Below are 21,633 nucleotides of genomic sequence, written 5' to 3'. Positions count from 1 at the left end.
TTGGTGTTTTCATGAGCTGTAAGCCATAATCATCGCACTTATGACAAATCACGGCTTGAACGATCTTGCTTTGCATGTAATGCGTCTCATATATTAGTTTCCCCTTTTATGTTGCATTACTGAAATAAATGAACTTTTGCACTATATTCTAATTTTTCGAGTATCACCTGTATACCTTCCAGGGCTACATTTTCACTCACCAACGGCTTGTAGAAATCTTGAATGTGGAGACCTGGAGGGATTGACAAGGAATGGGGAAAAGGTGGAGCAGACGTGGGCCAGGAAGCAGTAATGGTAAATAAAAAGTTGAAATTGTGTAGGGGTTTCGAATGTGGGATGCAGTGGCAAAGGTTTTGTGGTTGCGGAAAATATGGAAAGGCAACCATATTTGCATATTTTAAATGTTCTGTTAGGACCAGACAAATCATTAACGTTACAAACAATGGAAAGTTCCTTTCAGTTTTATAATAAATACAAAATATCTGCTTAAAGCAAAACTAAATGAGAACACATTCTGAGGGCAGCACATAGCTACCAGTCACTGCCGGCACACAATGGGGAAGGCCAGTACACCCTTTAACAATATCACCTGCTCCATCAGACCTTATATTTAGTAACCATTTTCATCGATAGCATGTTTGTCAGCAGCATAGTCCAGCACAGGCACATAACTGCTGAGTGCAAGCAATTAAACTACACAGTAAAGAGAAGGTGAAGATATAAGAGAAAACTGGAAGAGAGCAGTGATAATACTGGCTTAGAGAGACCGGTTTTGTAGGGATAAGAGATTTGCCCACAAATGAATCACTTACACGACATATTCCGAAAAACAAACAAGGCTCTTGGAACACCTCATGCCAAGCACTAGCCTACAATTCTGCTAATGCAGAAATTAAATTCTGCGTTATCTTGTCCAACTTTCAGTTACCGGTATTTAACAAATGTGAGATGTCAGATATTCACAGTGAATTTCACATTTAAAGGAACAGGTTAGTTTGAGGAATACAACATGTATATCTCAACACTGTATTCCTCAGCTGCCTCCCCCTCCAGCGTTGTAAAGGGTTAAATATCACTTTATTCACTTAGCCGTTTCCAGCGCAGAGGACTCTTGGCACTGGGTCGCTGCCCGCCACCTTTGGGGGGGGGGAGTGAACAAATCTGCAGCGCACATCAGTCTTTTTACAAAGGAAAGCATTGCCTTAATAATTTCCTATGGTGTTTCTCTAACCCAGGACATCCTCATCCAGAGTGTGAGGATGTCCACTGGCATTTCACAGAGTCAAACCTGGTAGACAGCCACTAGGCACAGTCTTAGTGCTGAAATAAAAATTATTGCAGTTTCTCAATGTAATCATTGCAGTGTTTTACATTGTAGTGCTAAGGACACCTAAAGTATGAAGTACTTTGGGTACCTAAAGTATCCTTTTAGGACCAGAATTGGCAAACGGGAAATATAGCTAACTGGGAGGATTTTTGCCATTTTGACACTAAACATCAATATACTGTCAAATGGAGAAGAAAAATAAACCACTATTTAACAAAATATACTCCAATCAAAACACACACGCTTTCTGTAGCTGTCCAATCGCAGACTTTCCAATGCAGCTCAATGGGAAATATTTGCAAGGCAGTCCCCTCCGGGCAATTGCAGTCTTGGGTTTAGTGACTTCGTCCCATTCTACATGCTCGCACCACTTTTCAGAACTGACACTTTATACAGAAAACCCCACTCTGTTTCACCTCTTGCACTACATATGTTTAATGGCGAAAAGAGGGCAACATTCATAATGAAGACTTCTACAGTTTTAGACCCCATATATTTTCTGAAAATAGAGCAGAACTAAACAGAATATTCAAAATCCTTGACAGATTTCCTTTAATTCTACTGTTTAATAAATAAAAATATAGAGAGAAAGGTCAGCTTTATACAGGAGCATCCCTTGTATTCAGTCTTTAGACAAATACCAGTGGGTATTACCAAAATTGGGCATATTGCGAATACACATCTTAAACTGTGTTTCATACTGAATTGTAGTTATTTGGTACAGGTGCACAGAATACCAATGACAAATCCAGCAATACATTTTTGCTTCTACAGAGCAAAGTCAACATTCTAGTTTAGAATTCAGCCCGCAACAGGTCAGGAATTAATTTCAAACCATTTCTAATGTTCACAAATCATAGGCAACCAAGAAGGTGTTTGTACTTCTGTTGTGGAATCCTCAATCTATTCTATGCTACTGAACTATATTATATATAAATTCTGGAACGGCACTCAGTAAACATATATTTGTCCCGGATATGCTTCAATACAGTTTTGGAATTGAACATATCAGCTGCCATAGAAGATCTGCCCTTCTGACAAAGTATTGGCAACATCCAAGCATTGCAGAATGTTTAGTCTCTTCACCAGAAATTGTAGTTAACCAAAAATATTATGCCAGACCGTTGTATGCTAGATATTTCTCAGCAGTTTGACCCAAAAGCTTGCAATTAACTTGTTAGCTATTTTTAATGAATAAACATCCGTTTGTAAGACCAATATGATGCGTTACATTAATGCATTTATTCATGGAGATCCGAAAATACCGTATAGATATAAAGTATTTGACATTTAAAAGATATCCAAGGGTACATTTCATGAATGATGGGTGTAGCATAATCAAAGCCAGGCCAACAAAACTGCAATTGTAACCAAGCTCCCAACACACCACACTCCTGTATGATAAAGACATCATATAACATATGGAATAAAAGACTTTACGGATTTAGTATCTTCACAAAGCTCAAGTTTACAGAAAGAGAAAGAAAAAATTAAGCATTCACTGACAGAAAGCCATAGAAGCAGAGACTTGGTTCAACCTGCACCCCAAAATTCAAGAATACATGCTATATATAATAAATAGCAGGAACTGTACATGGCCTGAAGTTACTTTCTATTTCATGGAATTTAGCGCATAATTTACACCATTATAGGAAAGCTGAAAATCTGGTTTGAAATTTGGTAAATCTGATGGCCAAGTCCACACAATTCACTGACTGCATTACAACATCTTTAACACAAATAAGGACCACAAAACAAATCTAGTACACTAAAAGGGAACGTAAATACAACAAACCGCGATAGACTATGATGCTATAAGTAGAAGCAAAGGCCAAAACCACATAAAAAGTTTTTAACCGCTAGTACCCTCAACCAATCCAATTCTCTTTGCTCCCCTCCTGCATCCATGCACACCCGCAGCCTCCCCCCAGCATCCATGCCAGCCTCCCCCAGCCCCTGCATCCATCCATGAATCGCCCCTCCTGCATCCATCCCAGAAACCCCTCCCACCTGCATCCATGCCAGCCCCCACTGCATCCATCCCAGAAACACCTCCCACCTGCATCCATGCCAGCCCCCCACTGCATCCATGCCAGCCTCCTCCACCCCCTGCATCCATGCCAGCCCCCCCTGCATCCATGCCAGCCCCCCCCTGCATCCATGCCAGCCCCCTCCACCCCCTGCATCCATTGCAGCCCCCTCCACCCCCTGCATCCATTGCAGCCCCCTCCACCCCCTGCATCCATTGCAGCCCCCTCCACCCCCTGCATCCATTGCAGCCCCCACTGCATCCATCCATGCCAGAATTTTCCCTCCCTTCGCACCCATGCATGCCAGAATCCCTCCCACCTGAATCCATGGCAGCCCCCATACATCCATGCCTCATCCCTTCCTCCTCTCCCCCCCATACACACCAGCAGCTGTCTCCCCCTTTAGCCGTGCACATTCGCAGCTGCCTCCCCCCTCCCCATCCATACCCAGCAGCAGCTGGCTCCCCCTTCATTAACGCAGAGCAGCAGCTGGCTGCAGCCCCCCCGTGAGAGGAAGGTAACCCACATTGTTACAGCGTGTCCTCCCAGGTCCTGCCTGGTATCTGCATCCCCAGTCGCACCCCGTGCCATGCCGGTCCCCCGGCTCAGACAGGGCAGCGCCGGGCCCAGCCAGGAGTGCGGCCCCTCACAGCATGCCAGAAACCCGGTAACGATAGCAACAGCGGCCGGTGTACCAGTCTGCTCCCACCCGGGCCTACAACCGGCACAGCCCGGGACACCGCGAGCTGCATGCCGGGTAACCCGCCCCTTCCCCCCACAGCGCGCCCCCCGGGTACCTGCTCACAGTCCACACCGCTAATCCCGCTCCCGCCGAACCACAGCCGCCATCTCCGACTGCCGGGAATCGCGGCCGAACTACGACATCCTGCGCACACCGCCTATATCCGGGTTACCACGGAAACAGGGCGGGGCCACGCCGGGGGCGGAGTATGGCACGCTGCTCATTCCCGCTCCTTCACTGTGTCAGCCTGGGAATGGGCGGGGCCTGGGAATGGGCGGGGCCTGCACTGCTCACTGATAGAACTGCATTACCCATCCACTAATAATAATAATAATAATAAACCCATCCACTAATAATAATAATAATAATAATAATAAAAAACCCATCCACTAATAATAATAATAATAATAAAAAACCCATCCACTAATAATAATAATAATAATAATAATAATAATAATAAACCCATCCACTAGTAATAATAATAATAATAATAAATCATCCACTAATAATAATAATAATAATAAACCCATCCACTAGTAATAATAATAATAATAATAAACCATCCACTAATAATAATAATAATAATAATAAACCCATCCACTAGTAATAATAATAATAATAATAATAAACCCATCCACTAATAATAAACCATCCACTAATAATAATAATAATAATAAACCCATCCACTAGTAATAATAATAATAATAATAATAAAAAACCCATCCACTAATAATAATAAACCCATCCACTAGTAATAATAATAATAATAATAAACCATCCACTAATAATAATAATAATAATAAACCCATCCACTAGTAATAATAATAATAATAATAAACCATCCACTAATAATAATAATAATAATAATAAACCCATCCACTAGTAATAATAATAATAATAATAAACCCATCCACTAATAATAAACCATCCACTAATAATAATAATAATAATAAACCCATCCACTAATAATAATAATAATAATAAACCCATCCACTAGTAATAATAATAATAATAATAAACCCATCCACTAATAATAAACCATCCACTAATAATAATAATAATAATAAACCCATCCACTAATAATAATAATAATAAACCCATCCACTAGTAATAATAATAATAATAATAATAATAAAAAACCCATCCACTAATAATAATAAACCCATCCACTAGTAATAATAATAATAATAATAAACCCATCCACTAATAATAAACCATCCACTAATAATAATAATAAACCCATCCACTAATAATAATAATAATAATAAACCCATCCACTAATAATAATAATAATAAAAAACCCATCCACTAATAATAATAATAATAATAAAAAACCCATCCACTAATAATAATAACAAACCCATCCACTAGTAATAATAATAATAATAATAATAAAAAACCCATCCACTAATAATAATAAACCCATCCACTAGTAATAATAATAATAATAATAATAATAATAATAATAAACCCATCCACTAATAATAAACCATTAATAATAAACCCATCCACTAATAATAATAATAATAATAAACCCATCCACTAGTAATAATAATAATAATAAACCCATCCACTAATAATAATAATAATAATAAACCCATCCACTAGTAATAATAATAATAATAAACCCATCCACTAATAATAATAATAATAATAAACCCATCCACTAATTATAATAATAATAAACCCATCCACTAATAATAATAATAACAAACCCATCCACTAGTAATAATAATAATAATAATAATAATAATAATAATAAACCCATCCACTAATAATAAACCATCCACTAATAATAATAATAAACCCATCCACTAATAATAATAATCCCATCCACTAGTAATAATAATAATAATAAACCCATCCACTAATAATAATAATAATAAACCCATCCACTAATAATAATAACAAACCCATCCACTAGTAATAATAATAATAATAATAATAAACCCATCCACTAATAATAATAATAAACCCATCCACTAGTAATAATAATAATAATAATAAACCCATCCACTAATAATAATAATAACAAACCCATCCACTAGTAATAATAATAATAATAATAATAAACCCATCCACTAATAATAATAATAATAATAAACCCATCCACTAATAATAATAATAATAATAATAATAAACCCATCCACTAATAATAATAATAAATTATCCAATAATAATGATAATAACCTGGCTCCTTACCACATCATTATAACCAAACAATACTAATATACCAACTTATTAGTGAACAATGATAATAAACTGGCTCATTCTATAGTGAACAATATAATAATCCATCCTATTAACAACGAATGACTGCTCAGAAATCACATAGTAAACCACATCTTTACTGGATTAACACAATTTCTACTAATAAACTGACCTGTTGCTGTCATAATTACAAGAGACCAGACTGGTATTAATCAAATTATATATATATTATACACATATACACACACACAAAATAAATATATATATAAACAAACTGGTGCTTTGAGCAACAATAAAACTCATTTCATTACTGATCAGTACTACTACTAATCTGGCTCATAACTGCACAGCACTAAACAGCTCATACATCTCGATAAACAAATAGTTTAATAGTAAAAATTATTTTAAGAATAAATACAGGAAGTACAACTTACACAACAAGAATTACCATACACACATTGCTAAAAATAAATAAATATACAGGCTTATATTTGTGCGGTGGGTTAGTGAAAGCGGGAGTGTATGTAAATGTGTGCATGGTGGGAGCTCATCCGCTCATCCCTGTTGTGTATGGAGAGCAGAGCCGGGCTTATATTATAACACATTATAATACTATTATTATTATTATTATTAGAACACACAAGCCTCCAGGAAGCGGTTCCATGTTTAAAAAAAAAAAAAAAAAGTTCCGCTTGATGTGACTTTGATTCATTACACTGATAGGAACTCCGGTTGTGCAGCCTCAAAAGTCCCTGTTAACCTCCCTTGTCCCCTCTAAAATTCGCTGGCCAGGACTCAATTTCCACTTGCCCCTTTGCAAGAAAGCATTACAATTGTAGATATATTTTAAATTATAGATTGATTGTACAGATTATATAGACAACATTATCTGCTCATTATTTTAATAGACGATCATCTAGTTAAATCATATACTGCATAGCCAGAGACGACATCACCGAGATGAGCTGGACCTCCCAGGATGTAGAAACTAGTCCACTGTCTTCCAATAACGATATAGAGGAGCCGAGGAGACAGAAAAAGCTGAATTCTGTTTCCCCAGTCGTTATCTTGGCATATTATCACTGGGAAATGGGGCTGTGATGATAGCGACATGTGCTCTGCGGGAGTGTAACAGCCTCCAATATTGGGCAACAAACCCTAAACCAAGTACTAACCCCAATTAAAAAAAATATATAAATCATGTGATATAAATGATACAGAACAATTAAGCAATTTTAAATAAAATAATGAGCCTCACCGTTATTTTAATATAAAATTAGATATATTAATATAAGCAATAAAAACTAAACTGTACTTTTAAAGCATTTTTTTTTATTTTAGGAAATTAAAATGTATAAAAAAAAAAAAAACTCCAAACATTCTTTGAGCTGCATTATACAAAGAGATCAAGGCTGTTCCTGCATCCAAGACATGTTACATTGAATTAAAACTAACCCTATTGTAAATATAGAACATACACATTGTATAACATTTATATAGGATGTTCAAATCCTTCTTAAAATACATCACACTAATAGTGCCAGTGAAGAAAAGGGTAGAAAAAGTATAAAAATAAATAGGTCAGTCCTGAGAAATCATGTCTAAAGAAGCAATGTGTCTCATAGTTGGTCGTCCATGCGGGCAGTTCCAAGGATGCTCGATTTCACCCATGTGAGTCACAAGTTTCCTCATTTCATGAACATTTAAAGCTGTTCCGATCATCACCTGTGCAATGAAAATAGCATGTTACCATGGTTATACCTACACAACTAGAATTAAGAATAAACACTTTTTAGGCATAAACTTAAAGACTGGGAAATGCGCATTAGGTTTCTCCCGCCGGCTGACGTAGGCGGGGGAGGAGTGTGGGCAGAGCCTGACCCAGCGCTGAGTGACATCGGCGCTAGAATCAGGTAAGTCACTGAATGGGGTTTTAACCCCTTCAGCAACATGGGATGGGGGTGGGAGGGATATGTTTTCCTGGCACTGGAGAGTCCCTTTAACTTATAGGAGCCATACAACTGCTGCAATCAGTTAACAGAGCCCGAATCAAGCTTTTACATTATGATTAGAAGGGAGGAGAGAGATAAATTGGTCCAAGCTGTGCGTGTACCCCACACGTCCAACCTGGACAAAATTGACCCAGATAGCCTGGAATTGAGAAGTCTGGCTGCCTGAATAACAGCTCTAAGGGATTGCAAAGTTGTTATGGTGCCTTAATAAAGAAAAAGATAAACTCGAGGCTGTATCTAGGAGATTAAGTAGAGTGATGTTCATGCAATACAAGTACTTGCTATGATTAACCCACATTTTGTCTGTGGGTAAGAGGTGGGTACTGGGTACTGCAGACTGAAAAGCAAATAAAAAACTCAAGGGAATTTTTATGAATATTTTCTTAATGCCATAACTCATACAAGAAAGTAGAAGTGGTTTTGGTGCATTGTGTGTGTCATGGAAGCTCCCGTGCCACAGCCTGCTGGAGAGGCATAACAGCTAGCCTCCTGCCCACAGCCTATGGGCCTTGTCGCAGACTTTAAAATGATATATAGGATGTGGGCTACATTGTGTTAATGTTGAGTTATTATGTAAAATGTTGAGCTGGGTGAAAGCGATTGTGTTAATTATATTATGTAAAAGGTATTGTGCCGTGTGTCTTGGTGTCCAGCAAGAAATTAAATTATCATGTCTTGACCTAATTATGTCCCAGGCACCAAGACACCAGGGAGTGGTTTTCATTGTTCTGGCTAGAGACCCCTGTTGTGTGTAGGGGAATATATATACATGTTTTTTCTCTGAAATAAACAGATCTCTTGTTTTACCCAATACGACGGTCTTGTCCATTATATTGGGGAGTTTTACAAGGTTCCAGAGGGCTATAATCACTGTATTCTGTAGCACAATCCAGGACTAGCGAAGGTCTAGAGAAGCGGTGACCAAGGGACACTAAAAGACCTTGCTACCCGTGACAGTGTCTCTCTTAAATAACTAAAATGCACATTAAAATCTATAAAAACATCCATACATGTCAAGGAATTAAGAGTGTTATAGACACATTGAATAAATTCTAAGGGAGGACATTTTTCTTTTTTATACAGACTGCTGTAGTGAAGGACTTGAGCAACAATAAGTAACACTATTAAAGATGTTTAGTTACTTTATTAATTTTTTATATCTTAACGGTTAACCGATGCACATGTTGCAAAGCATCATTCTTAACTTCATCAGACTTGATATCTCTTTTGTTAGAGATACTTAGTTAGATCTGTTTTGTTAGAGATACTTCGTTGGTAATTTTGTGTATTTTTTATGTTAATTCATAAAAACAAACTGTTTACTTACAGACTTCCTACAGGCACGAGAGGCAAACATTTGCCTTACTCTCGATGGTCTGCACATAACTCCCGGAGAGTCACTCAGCATGAAGATCAGCTCGTCTATATCCTGTTGGCCAAAAGTCCAGTTTTTGCTTGTCGGTAGAGAAATTAACTTGACCCGTTCCATGACAGGTGCTGTAATACAATAAAATAATGATTCTGAATGTCGCTGTCCAAGTTTTATAAATGTTAAACAAATCCAATAGCTTATTGTTATTATTTCAATAGATCTTTCTTTATAGCAGACCACAGGTATTACAGCATCTCATCTAATATATTTATTAATGGGGTTTTTTGTGTGTTTTTTTTTTTTTTTTTTTTACCAAATACAATAATGTATGAACTGTTGTCAAATAAAACTGATAAATAAGTAAAATACACATACAAATTATTGTTTCCTATATAAATGAGGTAAAAAAAAAGTATGTACAGATGTGAAATGGTTAAAGTCCGAATTCTTTTTTTCACACCATCTTCCCACATGGACCATTTATGCTGCAGTATAGTTTGTGAAGGTAGATGGTTCACGGAAAGCTAATTCACATCTTTTATTTTCAAATACTACAGATAAGACTTCACCAACCGGTGGTATAGTGGGTGATATCCAGATTTGAGAGATGATGGAATTTGACGAGATTAAAAGATGGCCTAGTATAATTTGTTTATATCTAGGCAGGTTAGAAGGAATTTGCCTAAAGAGACAAAGACACAGGGATAAAACTACATCGAATTTTAATATTTGATTCATTTGAGAATTTTCAGCCAATAAGATTTAATTTTGCGACACAAATAGAAGTGGAACAATGGACCAGTATGACCGTAGTTTCTCCAACATTTATTGTTTTCTCTAACATTTAAGTTAAAAAGTTTAGAAGGGGTTAGATACCATCGATAAATTAATTTGTAATGGGATTTCAAATGATTTGTGCATTGAGTGATACCTTTTAATGATAAGAAATTATTCCACTCCTCTACGGTGTATATCCCACCCACTTCACCCTCCCACTTTAACCTGTAGTTCAATTTATCATACATGTCACCTGCAAAAATATTATAACACATGGAGATGCTTTTTTCCGAACAGGATCCACTGAATAAATTTCTTCTAGTTTTGTCATATCCAATTTCAACAACTTTGGATGCTGATCGGAAAAAGTGAAATGTTCACTAATTATTGTCACAAGTCTCTCATGTGTTTGGGCATCAATTAAACTTAATGTCAGGATCGTATCCTGACAACTATGATTTTATCTTCATTTATTTATGTTCCTTTAAGAAGTTACAGCTCTCCACCACTAGTGGCCTCCCTAGCCGCTAGTGTCCTCAATCACCTTATCATCCTCACCTGCCTGGACTAATGAAGAGGCTTCATAAGGCTACACCCTGCTCACAAGTTGAAGTTGGTGATTTACCTGTACCACTTCATATCCTGGCTCCTGTGAACCTGCTCCAGACTTAGCTTCAAACCTGCTCCTAACACTAACCTACTCAATCCTTCCACTGCTTTCTCTTAAGTTTCATAATATGTCTAAAATGACTCATAAAGTACCTGAAGTCACCCCTGGCATAAGTCTCCTATCTAAACTGCACAAAATCATGACACTTCATTTTTTCTTTTAGTTGATCAGAAGGCTATTGGAGGAAAATAAATTATCAATATGGACAATCAAATGAGAGACCCAGTAATCTACATTCAATTCAGGTAGAGCATAATGTATAGCTGATAATGGTGTAGCCCTTGACCATATAGCAGGTGGTCAAATTTTTCTGAATAAAAGGTTCCACATTTTAAGGTTTAATTCAGTGGAGGGAAACAAGTCTACCACCTTAGGACGTTGGGATGAAGGCAACCACAATGAATCTTTAATGGAATGAGGTCAAATTTCACTCGCCTCCATCTTTATTACAGCATCTCAAAGTACAAAAGTGCAAATCCAAGGCACATGAAAACCAAGGACTCAGCGATCCAAAATTCTACCAGTGGCTCTCAATTTAACATTATTAGACAAGCTTTTTAAATTATTTAATATTTTTGGATAATGAAATTACTTTTTCTATTATATTAAAAAAATTATAATAACTTCTTATTTAAAAATATATCAATATAACACCATTAAATATTGAACAAGTTTTCATAATATTAAATCATTCTAAAAGTTTATCAAAACATATTAAATCATTTGACAAGCTTATTCAAGAAAATATAAAAAATTGAGGCTATGGTCATAAACATAAATCCCAGATTAATAAATAAAATAAATGAAAACAATAATAAAAATAAGAAATCAACAGAAAATAAACAAATAGTCAGATTATCCTCATTTGTTGTGCACGAGTATTACAACCATGGATCCGTTTGTTTATCAAAGCTGGAAACGTGTGATTTATGAAGTTGATTTTGGATTTAAAAATATAATAGTTAATATGTGGGGTAACAAGTTGTTGTTTCTATGAGACTGCCACTGTACAGAATGTATTTATTTTTACTCATTTTGTGGCTGAATTGGAAATCACTTAAAAAAATGTTTTCCACTTTTTTTAGGTCAGCATCAAATGCTGAACTCCATAAGTTTGAGTTTGTTCAGCCTGTATTACTATTTATCTATATAATTTACTACAAGTCACAGTTAAGTGAATAACAACTTGGAGTTTAGGGTGAGCTAGGTAATCCATTCTATACTTACCATTTTCATCAAATATGAAATCAAATCCATTCTTCTTGAATATTTCTAGGTTGTCCATAAGAACACATTCATTCACAGCCGTTAAGCTCAAGGTCTGTGGCCTGGAAACACATAGAAATAACAATTATACATTTATAGGAGGTACAATAATTCCACTTTTAAAAGGATAATATTTAGATAAGTCCCATGTTTCTCAGTGGAGAGAGAGTTTATTTTTTGCTGCAAATGCTCAGTGATCTTGATTGATCATGAACAGACATTGTAAAAATGGAGGAAGGCCCAATATTTAAGAAACACTCCAAGCACCATAACCACAACAACTCCCACTGGTGCTTCTCCCACTGTACGCAGCCAAACCTTTTGCGAACGATTTCACTTCTTACTTTGGGTCTGTTGGGAGCCCGCTCTTCTTCCAGTACGGAGAGCAAAGCCATTGCGAAGATTGCACCACAGGGCTTAACTCAGGCAGAGAGATTCCAGCTGTCAGGGATGTAGGAGGGCACTCCTAATACCATAACCATGTCATGATGCCTCTCGTCTGCTCTCTGTAACCTCCTCCGTTGGACTCACACAGTGGTCTAATTCATCAACTCATAGAGCAGGAAACACTCTTGACCTCATCTTTACCAAACTCTGTACCACCTCTAATCTCTGAAATGTTCAATTTCCTTCGATTTCCATCTGACCACAATCTGCTGTCCATTGACATCTGCATACCCTGTACCCAAAGTACACCACCCTCACAACATCAGTCTTGAAGAAACCTCCATTGTCTTGACCTACAGCAATTCTTCACCAACCTCCAAAGTCTCCTTTCACCCATCTCAAATCTCACCGGCCCTAAAACTGCAATCTCCCTTTACAACTCCACTCTCTCCTCTCTCATGGCACCTCCTACACTTAAACGCACTAAACACCCTGGCACACCAAGCTGACCCGATACCTCAAAAAATGTTCCAGAACTGCTGAAGGCTGCTGGAGAAAGTCTCACTCTGCGTCTGACTTCCTCCACTATAAATTTATGCTGCGCTCCTACAGTCTGGCTCTTTCCTCTTCAAAAGAAAAACTAATTCAATACGTCCGCACGCACCTCCCACGCCTCCCCCCTTTGTCAATCCCTACATTGGCTTCCCATAAAATATAGGACTCAATTTAAGATCCTGATACTTGCTTACAAATCTCTACACAATGCTGCTCCGACCTACTTATCCTCACTAATACACAAATATGTCCCATCTAGGCCCCTACGCTCTGCCGGAGACCTACGTCTAACCTCTGTTCGTACTCCTACCTCTGATGCTTGCCTTAAAGACTTCTCTAGGACTGGACCGTTCCTATGGAACGCCCATCCCATCTCTGTTAGATTTTCTTTTTTTTTTTTTCATTCAGAGGTTTTATTAAGGTCATGCAATAGTTACAGGTGGGTGTGATCACACAGATGTCCGAGTACAGTGACACGAAGTTCAGTATGGTATACAATGCAATAACAGGTTGAGAGCGTACTGTGCATACATAGTAAATTACATGTCTAACATCGGTTGCTAAGAGAGGTTTTTCCAGTTGATAAGATATTTATGAGGTTATGTTACTCAGTGGGGTCAAGTTGTGGTTCGCAGCCCTTGCGAGCAGCGGGGTTGGTCTTTTAATGAGGTTTCGGTGAGGCCGCTTGGGGCCTATCGTTCAGGGGCAAGGAGGGCGGTAGGGGATTGGCAGTCAGTTAGCATGTGGTGGGGGGGCCGTCTCTGGGGTGTTGTCACGTGTGTGTGTGTGTGTTGAGTGGCGTAGTTGTGTCTCCGGGGGTTAGTGTAGTTGTGTGCATCCTTCCTATGTCCCGGGGGAAAAGGTGGGGGGGAGGGGGGAAGTGTGTGTGTGTGTGTGTGTGTGTGTATCTTGGTGCGTCGGTTGTCTTGTGCAATTACTTGTCTCGGCGTTGCTTCGTCCCTGGCGGGCTGTGTGTGGTCAGAGCCAGCCTGAGGAGGGCGGGGGAAAAGTAGGGAGGGAAAAGGGTAAGGAGGGGTGGATGGGTTTAAGGTGAGCAGGGTAAGGAGTGGCGGAGTGGCGGGGTGGGGGTGGGCTAGGGGGGGTCCGTGTCCCGGTCTCACTCCAGCTCTCCCCGCCCCCGGCCCGGGGTCGGCGGTCGGGCGGAGCCAAGCCACCTTAGCCAGTGGTACCAGGTGTCGTGATATCTCTGTATACGTCCCGCCGCTGAGAGGACGAGCTCCTCAATACATCTGATGTCCTCCACTCTGGTCATCCACTGTCTCATCGTCGGGGCCGTGGTACGTTTCCAGTGTCTCAAATTTGTTTTGAATTTGCTCATGGGGATTGGGGTCAGTTGGAGGAGGTAGGTTTCAGGTGTGAGTTGTAGGTTCGCTTCCGTTACGGTCTCCAGGGTTATGTGGATTTCTTTCCAGAAGGGTTTGATGAGTGGGCAGGTCCACCTAATATGGAAGAGTGTTCCCAATTCTCTCCCACATCTCCAGCATTCCGGTTCGCGGGTGGCTTTCATAACCGATAGTTTCTCTGGTGTGTTGTACCAGTGTGAGGTATGGAGGCCTTATGTATAAGTGTGAACACAGTGGTCCATTGTTCCCCGGTGAGTTTGTGTCCTAGGTCTTTTTCCCAGTATCTAGTGAAGTATGGGAAAGGTGCATCGTTGGGGGGGATGGTGGAGCATGTTCGGTAAGGGGCAGTATTCCAGCCCATCGTGGGGAGGCGAATCCAGACTCGTGTCAGGCGGTTTATGTGTGAGGTGGTGAGTATGACTTAGACGTTCAGTGGGCTAGTTGGCCTTCATGGTGGTGAAGCATGTTTGCCCGTAGGGAGCTGGATGATCCTCGCGGACGGTCGTGGGTTGTCTTCCAGGCGTGTTGCCGTTGCGCAGGAGAGGAGGAAGAAGAGTCAAATAAAAAACAAAAACAAAAAAAACACAAAACAGTCCAACCCCAGTGGTAAAAGAGAAGAGGAGAGGGCTCTTATGCCCCCACTGTAAAGGTGTATGTGCGGTAGTAATTAGGGTTGATGGTTTGCAGGGGTTGTGTGTGCCATCTTTGGCACCAGTAGAGTGGAGTAAAGTCTCTGGATGAGGAGTTTCTACGGTTGTGTCTCAGGCAGGTTGGGTCCTTCGGGTCACAGGTTCAAGGTAGGTGCTGGTCGACTTGGGGAGGTAGATGGGCAGTACCCTCCCTATTCCTCCGGTTCCGCTTGCTGAAGAGGAGCAAAGTCGGTGTTCGGTTCCTGCTGGATGTCGCGGCGGCTTGGTCTGCCTGTGGCGCGTTCGTTTACCGGGCAGTTGGTCCAGTCTAAGATGGGGGTTTGTGGGAGGTCCAGGGCCTCCTGGAAAGTCTGGACATCCCCCCCCCCCTCTGTTAGATTTTCAACCAATCTCCACTCCTTAAAAAAAAAATATCTTTGAAAACATACTTCTTTAGGAAAGCGGTGAACAGCTTTCCCTCCCCGCAACCTGGTTCATCTCCTGAAACTGTCATCAAAACAAAACACTAAGCCCTCAATAAATACTATCCTAGCAACCTACCCTTAACTTTTGTGTCATTTTACCCCACTCCCTCTAGCATGTAAGCTCATTGAGCAGGGCCCTCAATCCTTCTGTACCTGTGCATCCAACTTCTCTGGTTACAAATACATGTCTGTTAGTCCACCCATTGTACAGCGCTACGATTTCCTGTAGTGTATGAATTTTATGTACAGAAGGACGGTACCTTCTATATAACGCTCATCAGTTTGTGTCCCAAATACATTTTGGGTCAATACATTATGGGTCAGAACTTAAGCTGCACCGCCAATAGTACATCACTGTGCAATCTCTACTTTAAAAAGCAAGGTTAAGTACCCAGTACAAAACCAACTGTAACTTACGCAATAAGTCTCTGTCCTTGTAAAACTGTAGTCTGCTGCAAAATCTCAAAGTTGTATTTCTCATCTGTTGCGTGTTGATCAATTATGAATATGTCGGAGTCCATCTTGGTTATTATAAATCCCAAATTGAACTGGCCGATGATTTCCATTTTTGCAAACATTTCTTTACTACGAAGTTAAGAAGTCAGACAGTTAGAAGGCGATGCATTTCCGATTTCCCTAAAATCAGTAAAACACTGTATAAAACTAGAATTATCCATAATGATATGCTATACAAAATCTAAACGAAAGAAAACAGTGCAGAGGTTTAGAAATATGATGGCAAACAGAATACAAAATTAGTGAAAAATATAAAATTAAATTCAAGCATTTGGATTTTCACCATTATCAGTTGCCAGATAATCGTTTGGTAGCCAAAATAAAATAATCTTGTATTTCATGGAATTGTAAGGAAATCACCATAACCACTGCCATGTATGTAAGTAGTGTAAGCGTTTGCAAACGGTTTGACAGCTTATGTTGGGTCTGAAGCGTACTTTTGACAACCTCCATTAAAGCCAATAACTGTCTGCATTTATCCAAGCTCGGCGGTGCAGGGTTTGACCTCTTTACTTGGGGGTCCACTGAGCGTAGCTCTACTTTTCCAATACAGCTACAGGAGAACAGGAAGTATTTACTTTGGAGCTTCTGTTGATCTGCGGAGATAAACCATGCAATGCAGAACTTGCACATTGGTTTAGATCATCCGCGGATTGCGCTCAGCCAAGGCGCTAATACGATCACCACCGGGCTTAGCACAGAGAGAGCTTCCAGCTCCCATAAAGCTGTAGTGGAAGTGAGGAGGGGCACATGGGGGATCCCAGGTAAAGGAAACTGTTTCTTTTATGTTATTTTTACTTCAAATACAAAAATAGAACCTAATTAAGAAGTAGGAGAAACACACTGTAGATTCCTGGTCTCCGCTCTCTTACATTGCCTGTCAGTATAGCAGCATATGAGTAATGTACTGAGATAAAGTGTCCAAATGAATGAGCAAGTCTTATTCTCTTTACCAAGTGCCAATTCAATACATACAATCTGTGGAGTGTGCTGGGAAACAAGTGTTCTATTAGTACTTAGAATACTTTTGAAATACCTGCACCTGCGAGCATATCTGGAGCAATGATTCACAAGCAGTTGAAAGCTTACCATTTAATCACATGTATTTGCCTTGTATGATATTTTTTTTTTTTTTGTCAATCTTTCTTTTATTGAGACATACGAGATGGGGTACAAAATAAAGAGAGGGAAATGCAAGAACGTTTTACAGTATAGGGTTAGTACCTCGTTAACTTGGAGAAATTACATTTCCTGAATAGTGATGCCTCATTTTTTGTTGTTTTGTTATGTCGTGTAGCAAAAACATATTCAAGTCCAACAGTGTAGGAATACGTGATGAAAGTCAGATAGCTCTGCGCTGTATACACCATTCAGTCTAGATAACAGGGTGTGCTATGAGATTTTATGCTATATGAACTGAGGAATAGCGTTATTGTGCTTCTAGTGGGTCAGTGGGAGCAAAGTTAAACGTCAGGCATGCCATGTACTATATAAAAGTTGCGGTGGTAAGCAGTAACAAAGCGATACATCACGTGACATTTAAAACAGCACTTAATAGTAGTGTACAGGTTAGTATGGTTACGCACGTTATGGTACCTCATGACTAGTAAACAATTATATAACATATGAGTCAGGTGTAATGGGTAACGCTTGGACGGGCTTGCTTAAGCTCAGTTTAAATGGTAAGAAGCATTAGCTAGCCCAGGCACTCCCTCATTTGCTTTTATGGGTACCGTTCAGGTACATGTTAATTGTGTGCAGGAGTGTGTTGTGGTATTAGATTAGCTCTGCAAGAACAACAATGCTGCCCAAGCTATAAGATTAGTCACATGGCTAAGATTTGTCTCACAAAGTAAACTTAAAGTAAACAGCACGTCTATGTGGTGCGACATACCAGGAGAAAACAGTGCAATTATAACGTAGGCTGCGTTAAAGGCAATAATTATAAACATAGAGTTTCATCGTTTGTAAGTAGGATATAGAGAAATAAAAAAAAAAAAAGAGAAAGTGAGAGGAGAGTGTTAGAAATCGCTGCGTGTCCGCAAATCAGTCCCTTTCAGCCCATGCCGGTTTGCGGCAGGTTGTCATCAGAGATGGGAAGGCAAAGGGTGTCGGAGCGGCAATTGCGGAGCGAGGACCCCCTCCAGCCCCAGGCCCTTGTAGAGGGTGGCATCGTCTGGCCACTGACTCGAGGGCTCTGTGAGTTCGAGGCATTCCCATATCGGGTGCAGATGGAGCTGGTTTTCCGTCGCCGCCTGCGGCGGGCATTCCTCCTGCAGGGTGGTCGATGCTGTAGAGGCAGTCTCCTCGCGGCCCTCAGCCTGGGTGGGCTGCGTGCTTGCGTGGTTAGCTTTGGGATAGCTCTGTGTACTCGGAGTAGGTCGCCTCTTCCCCCCAACCCCAGCACCAGTCTTGCAGTCAGGCTGCCCTTGCGGTAGTATCTTTCTCCGCTCCCCGTGGGCACGGTCTAGCTTGTACTTATCTGGCAGGGAGTGCAGGTTCACTTGAGGTGCTTGCAGCAGTTTTCCTAGCCTGTGCCAGAATCGGGCAAAAGCAGCATCTATTCGCCGCTTGATGTTGCTGTGATCCTCCGTTTTAGGTAGGCATTTTGGCTCACTTGGAGTGCGTGTCACTGCCATTTTGGGTGCGCCACATGCTCTGCTGCCCTGGCGTTGCGGTTCGTCGAGTTGTATGGTTGGCTCATTACTGCCACTCCAGTCGCTTGATGTGGACCGAGATGACCCCCATCGGTCAAGAGGAGGTGACAATCTCGAGGGATCCATGTCCAGGTCAGTCAGCATGGGGAGCGTCCGTCTCCCCGATCTCTCAGTGCAGATTGTCAGGTTCCGAGGGGGTTACAGGCTTGATTTTGGTATTGGGTGATACCCCTGGGTGTCCCCTTCATGGTAGCTCCTCTCCAGTGTGCGATTGCACTGATTTGTTGGGGGATTACCCCCGAAAAGTGCAGAGTAAGCTGGAGCTGAGGTTCAGCACCGCCTTGTATGGTATTCTAATGTGCTAAAGAGTACATTTATAACATGTAGGCCAAAGTGGACAATCTGGAAAATGTTCCACTATACTATTTTGACCCTAATTTTGCAACCTGGCTGTCATGACTTGCTATATAGTGAATGAACCCCATTTGCGCCTTTCTGACTCATCAGTTATTCATGGGAATAGTGAAGCTCTGCATCGATCATAGAAACATAGAAACATAGAATGTGACGGCAGATAAGAACCATTCGGCCCATCTAGTCTGCCCAGTTTTCTAAATACTTTCATTAGTCCCTGGCCTTATCTTATAGTTAGGATAGCCTTATGCCTATCCCACGCATGCTTAAACTCCTTTACTGTGTTAACCTCTACCACTTCAGCTGGAAGGCTATTCCATGCATCCACTACCCTCTCAGTAAAGTAATACTTCCTGGTATTATTTTTAAACCTTTGTCCCTCTAATTTAAGACTGTCCTCTTGTTGTGGTAGTTTTTCTTCTTTTAAATATAGTCTCCTCCTTTACTGTGTTGATTCCCTTTATGTATTTAAATGTTTCTATCATATCCCCCCTGTCTCGTCTTTCCTCCAAGCTATACATGTTAAGATCCTTTAACCTTTCCTGGTAAGTTTTATCCTGCAATCCATGAACCAGTTTAGTAGCCCTTCTTTGAACTCTCTCTAAGGTATCAATATCCTTCTGAAGATATGGTCTCCAGTACTGTGTACAGTACTCCAAGTGAGGTCTCACCAGTGTTCTGTACAATGGCATGAGCACTTCCCTCTTTCTACTGCTAATACCTCTCCCTATACAACCAAGCATTCTGCTAGCATTTCCTGCTGCTCTATTACATTGTCTGCCTACCTTTAAGTCATCAGAAATAATCACCCCTAAATCCCTTTCCTCAGATGTTGAGGTTAGGACTCTATCAAATATTCTGTACTCTGCCCTTGGGTTTTTTGCGTCCAAGATGCATTATCTTGCACTTATCCACATTAAATGTCAGTTGCCACAACTCTGACCATTTTTCTAGTTTACCTAAATCATTTGCCATTTGGCTTATCCCTCCTGGCACATCAACCCTGTTACATATCTTAGTATCATCCGCAAAAAGACACACCTTACCATCAAGACCTTCTGCAATATCACTAATAAAAATATTAAAGAGAATGGGTCCAAGTACAGATCCCTGAGGTACCCCACTGGTGACAAGCCCAAGCTTCGAATATACTCCATTGACTACAACCCTCTGTTGCCTGTCACTCAGCCACTGCCTTACCCATTCAACAATATTCGAATCCAAACTCAAAGATTGTAGTTTATTGATAAGCCTTCTATGTGCAACAGTGTCAAAAGCCTTACTGAAATCTAGGTAAGCAATGTCTACTGCACCACCCTGATCTATAATTTTAGTTACCCAATCAAAAAAATCAATAAGATTAGTTTGGCATGATCTCCCTGAAGTAAACCCATGTTGTCTCTGGTCTTGAAATCCATGTGTTTTTAGATGTTCAACAATCCTATCCTTTAACATGGTTTCCATCACTTTCCCCACTACTGAAGTAAGGCTTACTGGCCTATAGTTGCCCGACTCCTCCCTATTACCTTTCTTGTGAATGGGCACAACATTCGCTAACTTCCAATCTTCTGGGACTACTCCTGTTATCAATGATTGGTTAAATAAATCTGTTAATGGTTTTGCTAGTACACCACTAAGCTCTTTTAATAGCTTTGGGTGTATTCCATCAGGTCCCATTGACTTATTTGTCTTTACTTTTGACAGTTGAAATAGAACCTCTTCCTCTGTAAACTCACGTGTAATAAATGACTCATTTATCCTTTTTGTTAACAGAGGTCCCTTTCCTTCATTTTCATCTGTAAATACCGAACAAAAATATTCATTGAGGCAGTCAGCTAGACCTTTATCCTCATCTACATACCTTCCTTCTTTTGTTTTTAATCTAACTAATCCTTGTTTTACTTTTCTTTTCTCATTTATGTATCTAAAAAAAGTTTTGTCCCCCTTTTTTACTGACTGTGCTATTTTCTCTTCTGTGTGGGATTTGGAAGCTCTTATAACTTGCTTAGCCTCTTTCTGCCTAATCTTATAGGTCATTCTGTCTTCCTCACTCTGGTTTTTTTTATAATTACTAAATGCTAACTTTTTGTTTTTTACTATTTTGGCCACATCTGCGGAGTACCACAGTGGTTTCTTGAATTTTTTGCTTTTACTGACAAGCCTAATGCAATTTTCTGTTGCCTTCAGTAGTGCAACTTTTAAATAATCCCATTTATTTT

General features: G+C 40.0%; 2 protein-coding genes across 4 annotated transcripts in view; both read right to left on the bottom strand.

The window, feature by feature from the left end:
• The window catches only part of USP42 (ubiquitin specific peptidase 42), a 34,858-nt gene extending 30,613 nt beyond the window's left edge, over positions 1 to 4,245 (bottom strand). For 2 of the 3 annotated variants that reach the window (XM_063430350.1, XM_063430352.1), the window contains exon 1: positions 4,155 to 4,245. The gene's annotated coding sequence lies outside the window, so the exon portion shown is untranslated. The remainder of the gene's footprint in view (positions 1 to 4,154) is intronic. The other variant, XM_063430351.1, reaches the window with a different exon arrangement.
• A 3,441-nt stretch (positions 4,246 to 7,686) lies between these two features.
• PMS2 (PMS1 homolog 2, mismatch repair system component) overlaps positions 7,687 to 21,633 on the bottom strand; it is a 33,095-nt gene continuing 19,148 nt past the window's right edge. The window contains exons 12-15 of the mRNA XM_063428871.1: positions 16,245 to 16,412; positions 12,369 to 12,469; positions 9,650 to 9,819; positions 7,687 to 8,035 (exon numbers count right to left, since the gene is read on the bottom strand). Of these exons, the coding sequence (XP_063284941.1) occupies positions 7,892 to 8,035; positions 9,650 to 9,819; positions 12,369 to 12,469; positions 16,245 to 16,412 (583 nt within the window). The 3' untranslated portion in view covers positions 7,687 to 7,891. The remainder of the gene's footprint in view (positions 8,036 to 9,649; positions 9,820 to 12,368; positions 12,470 to 16,244; positions 16,413 to 21,633) is intronic.

This window comes from Pelobates fuscus, chromosome 8, assembly GCF_036172605.1.
Source record: "Pelobates fuscus isolate aPelFus1 chromosome 8, aPelFus1.pri, whole genome shotgun sequence".
In the NCBI taxonomy this organism is placed as follows: domain Eukaryota; kingdom Metazoa; phylum Chordata; class Amphibia; order Anura; family Pelobatidae; genus Pelobates; species Pelobates fuscus.
The sequence above is the reverse complement of the archived record's forward strand: the minus strand, read 5'-3'. Positions and strand labels throughout refer to the sequence as shown.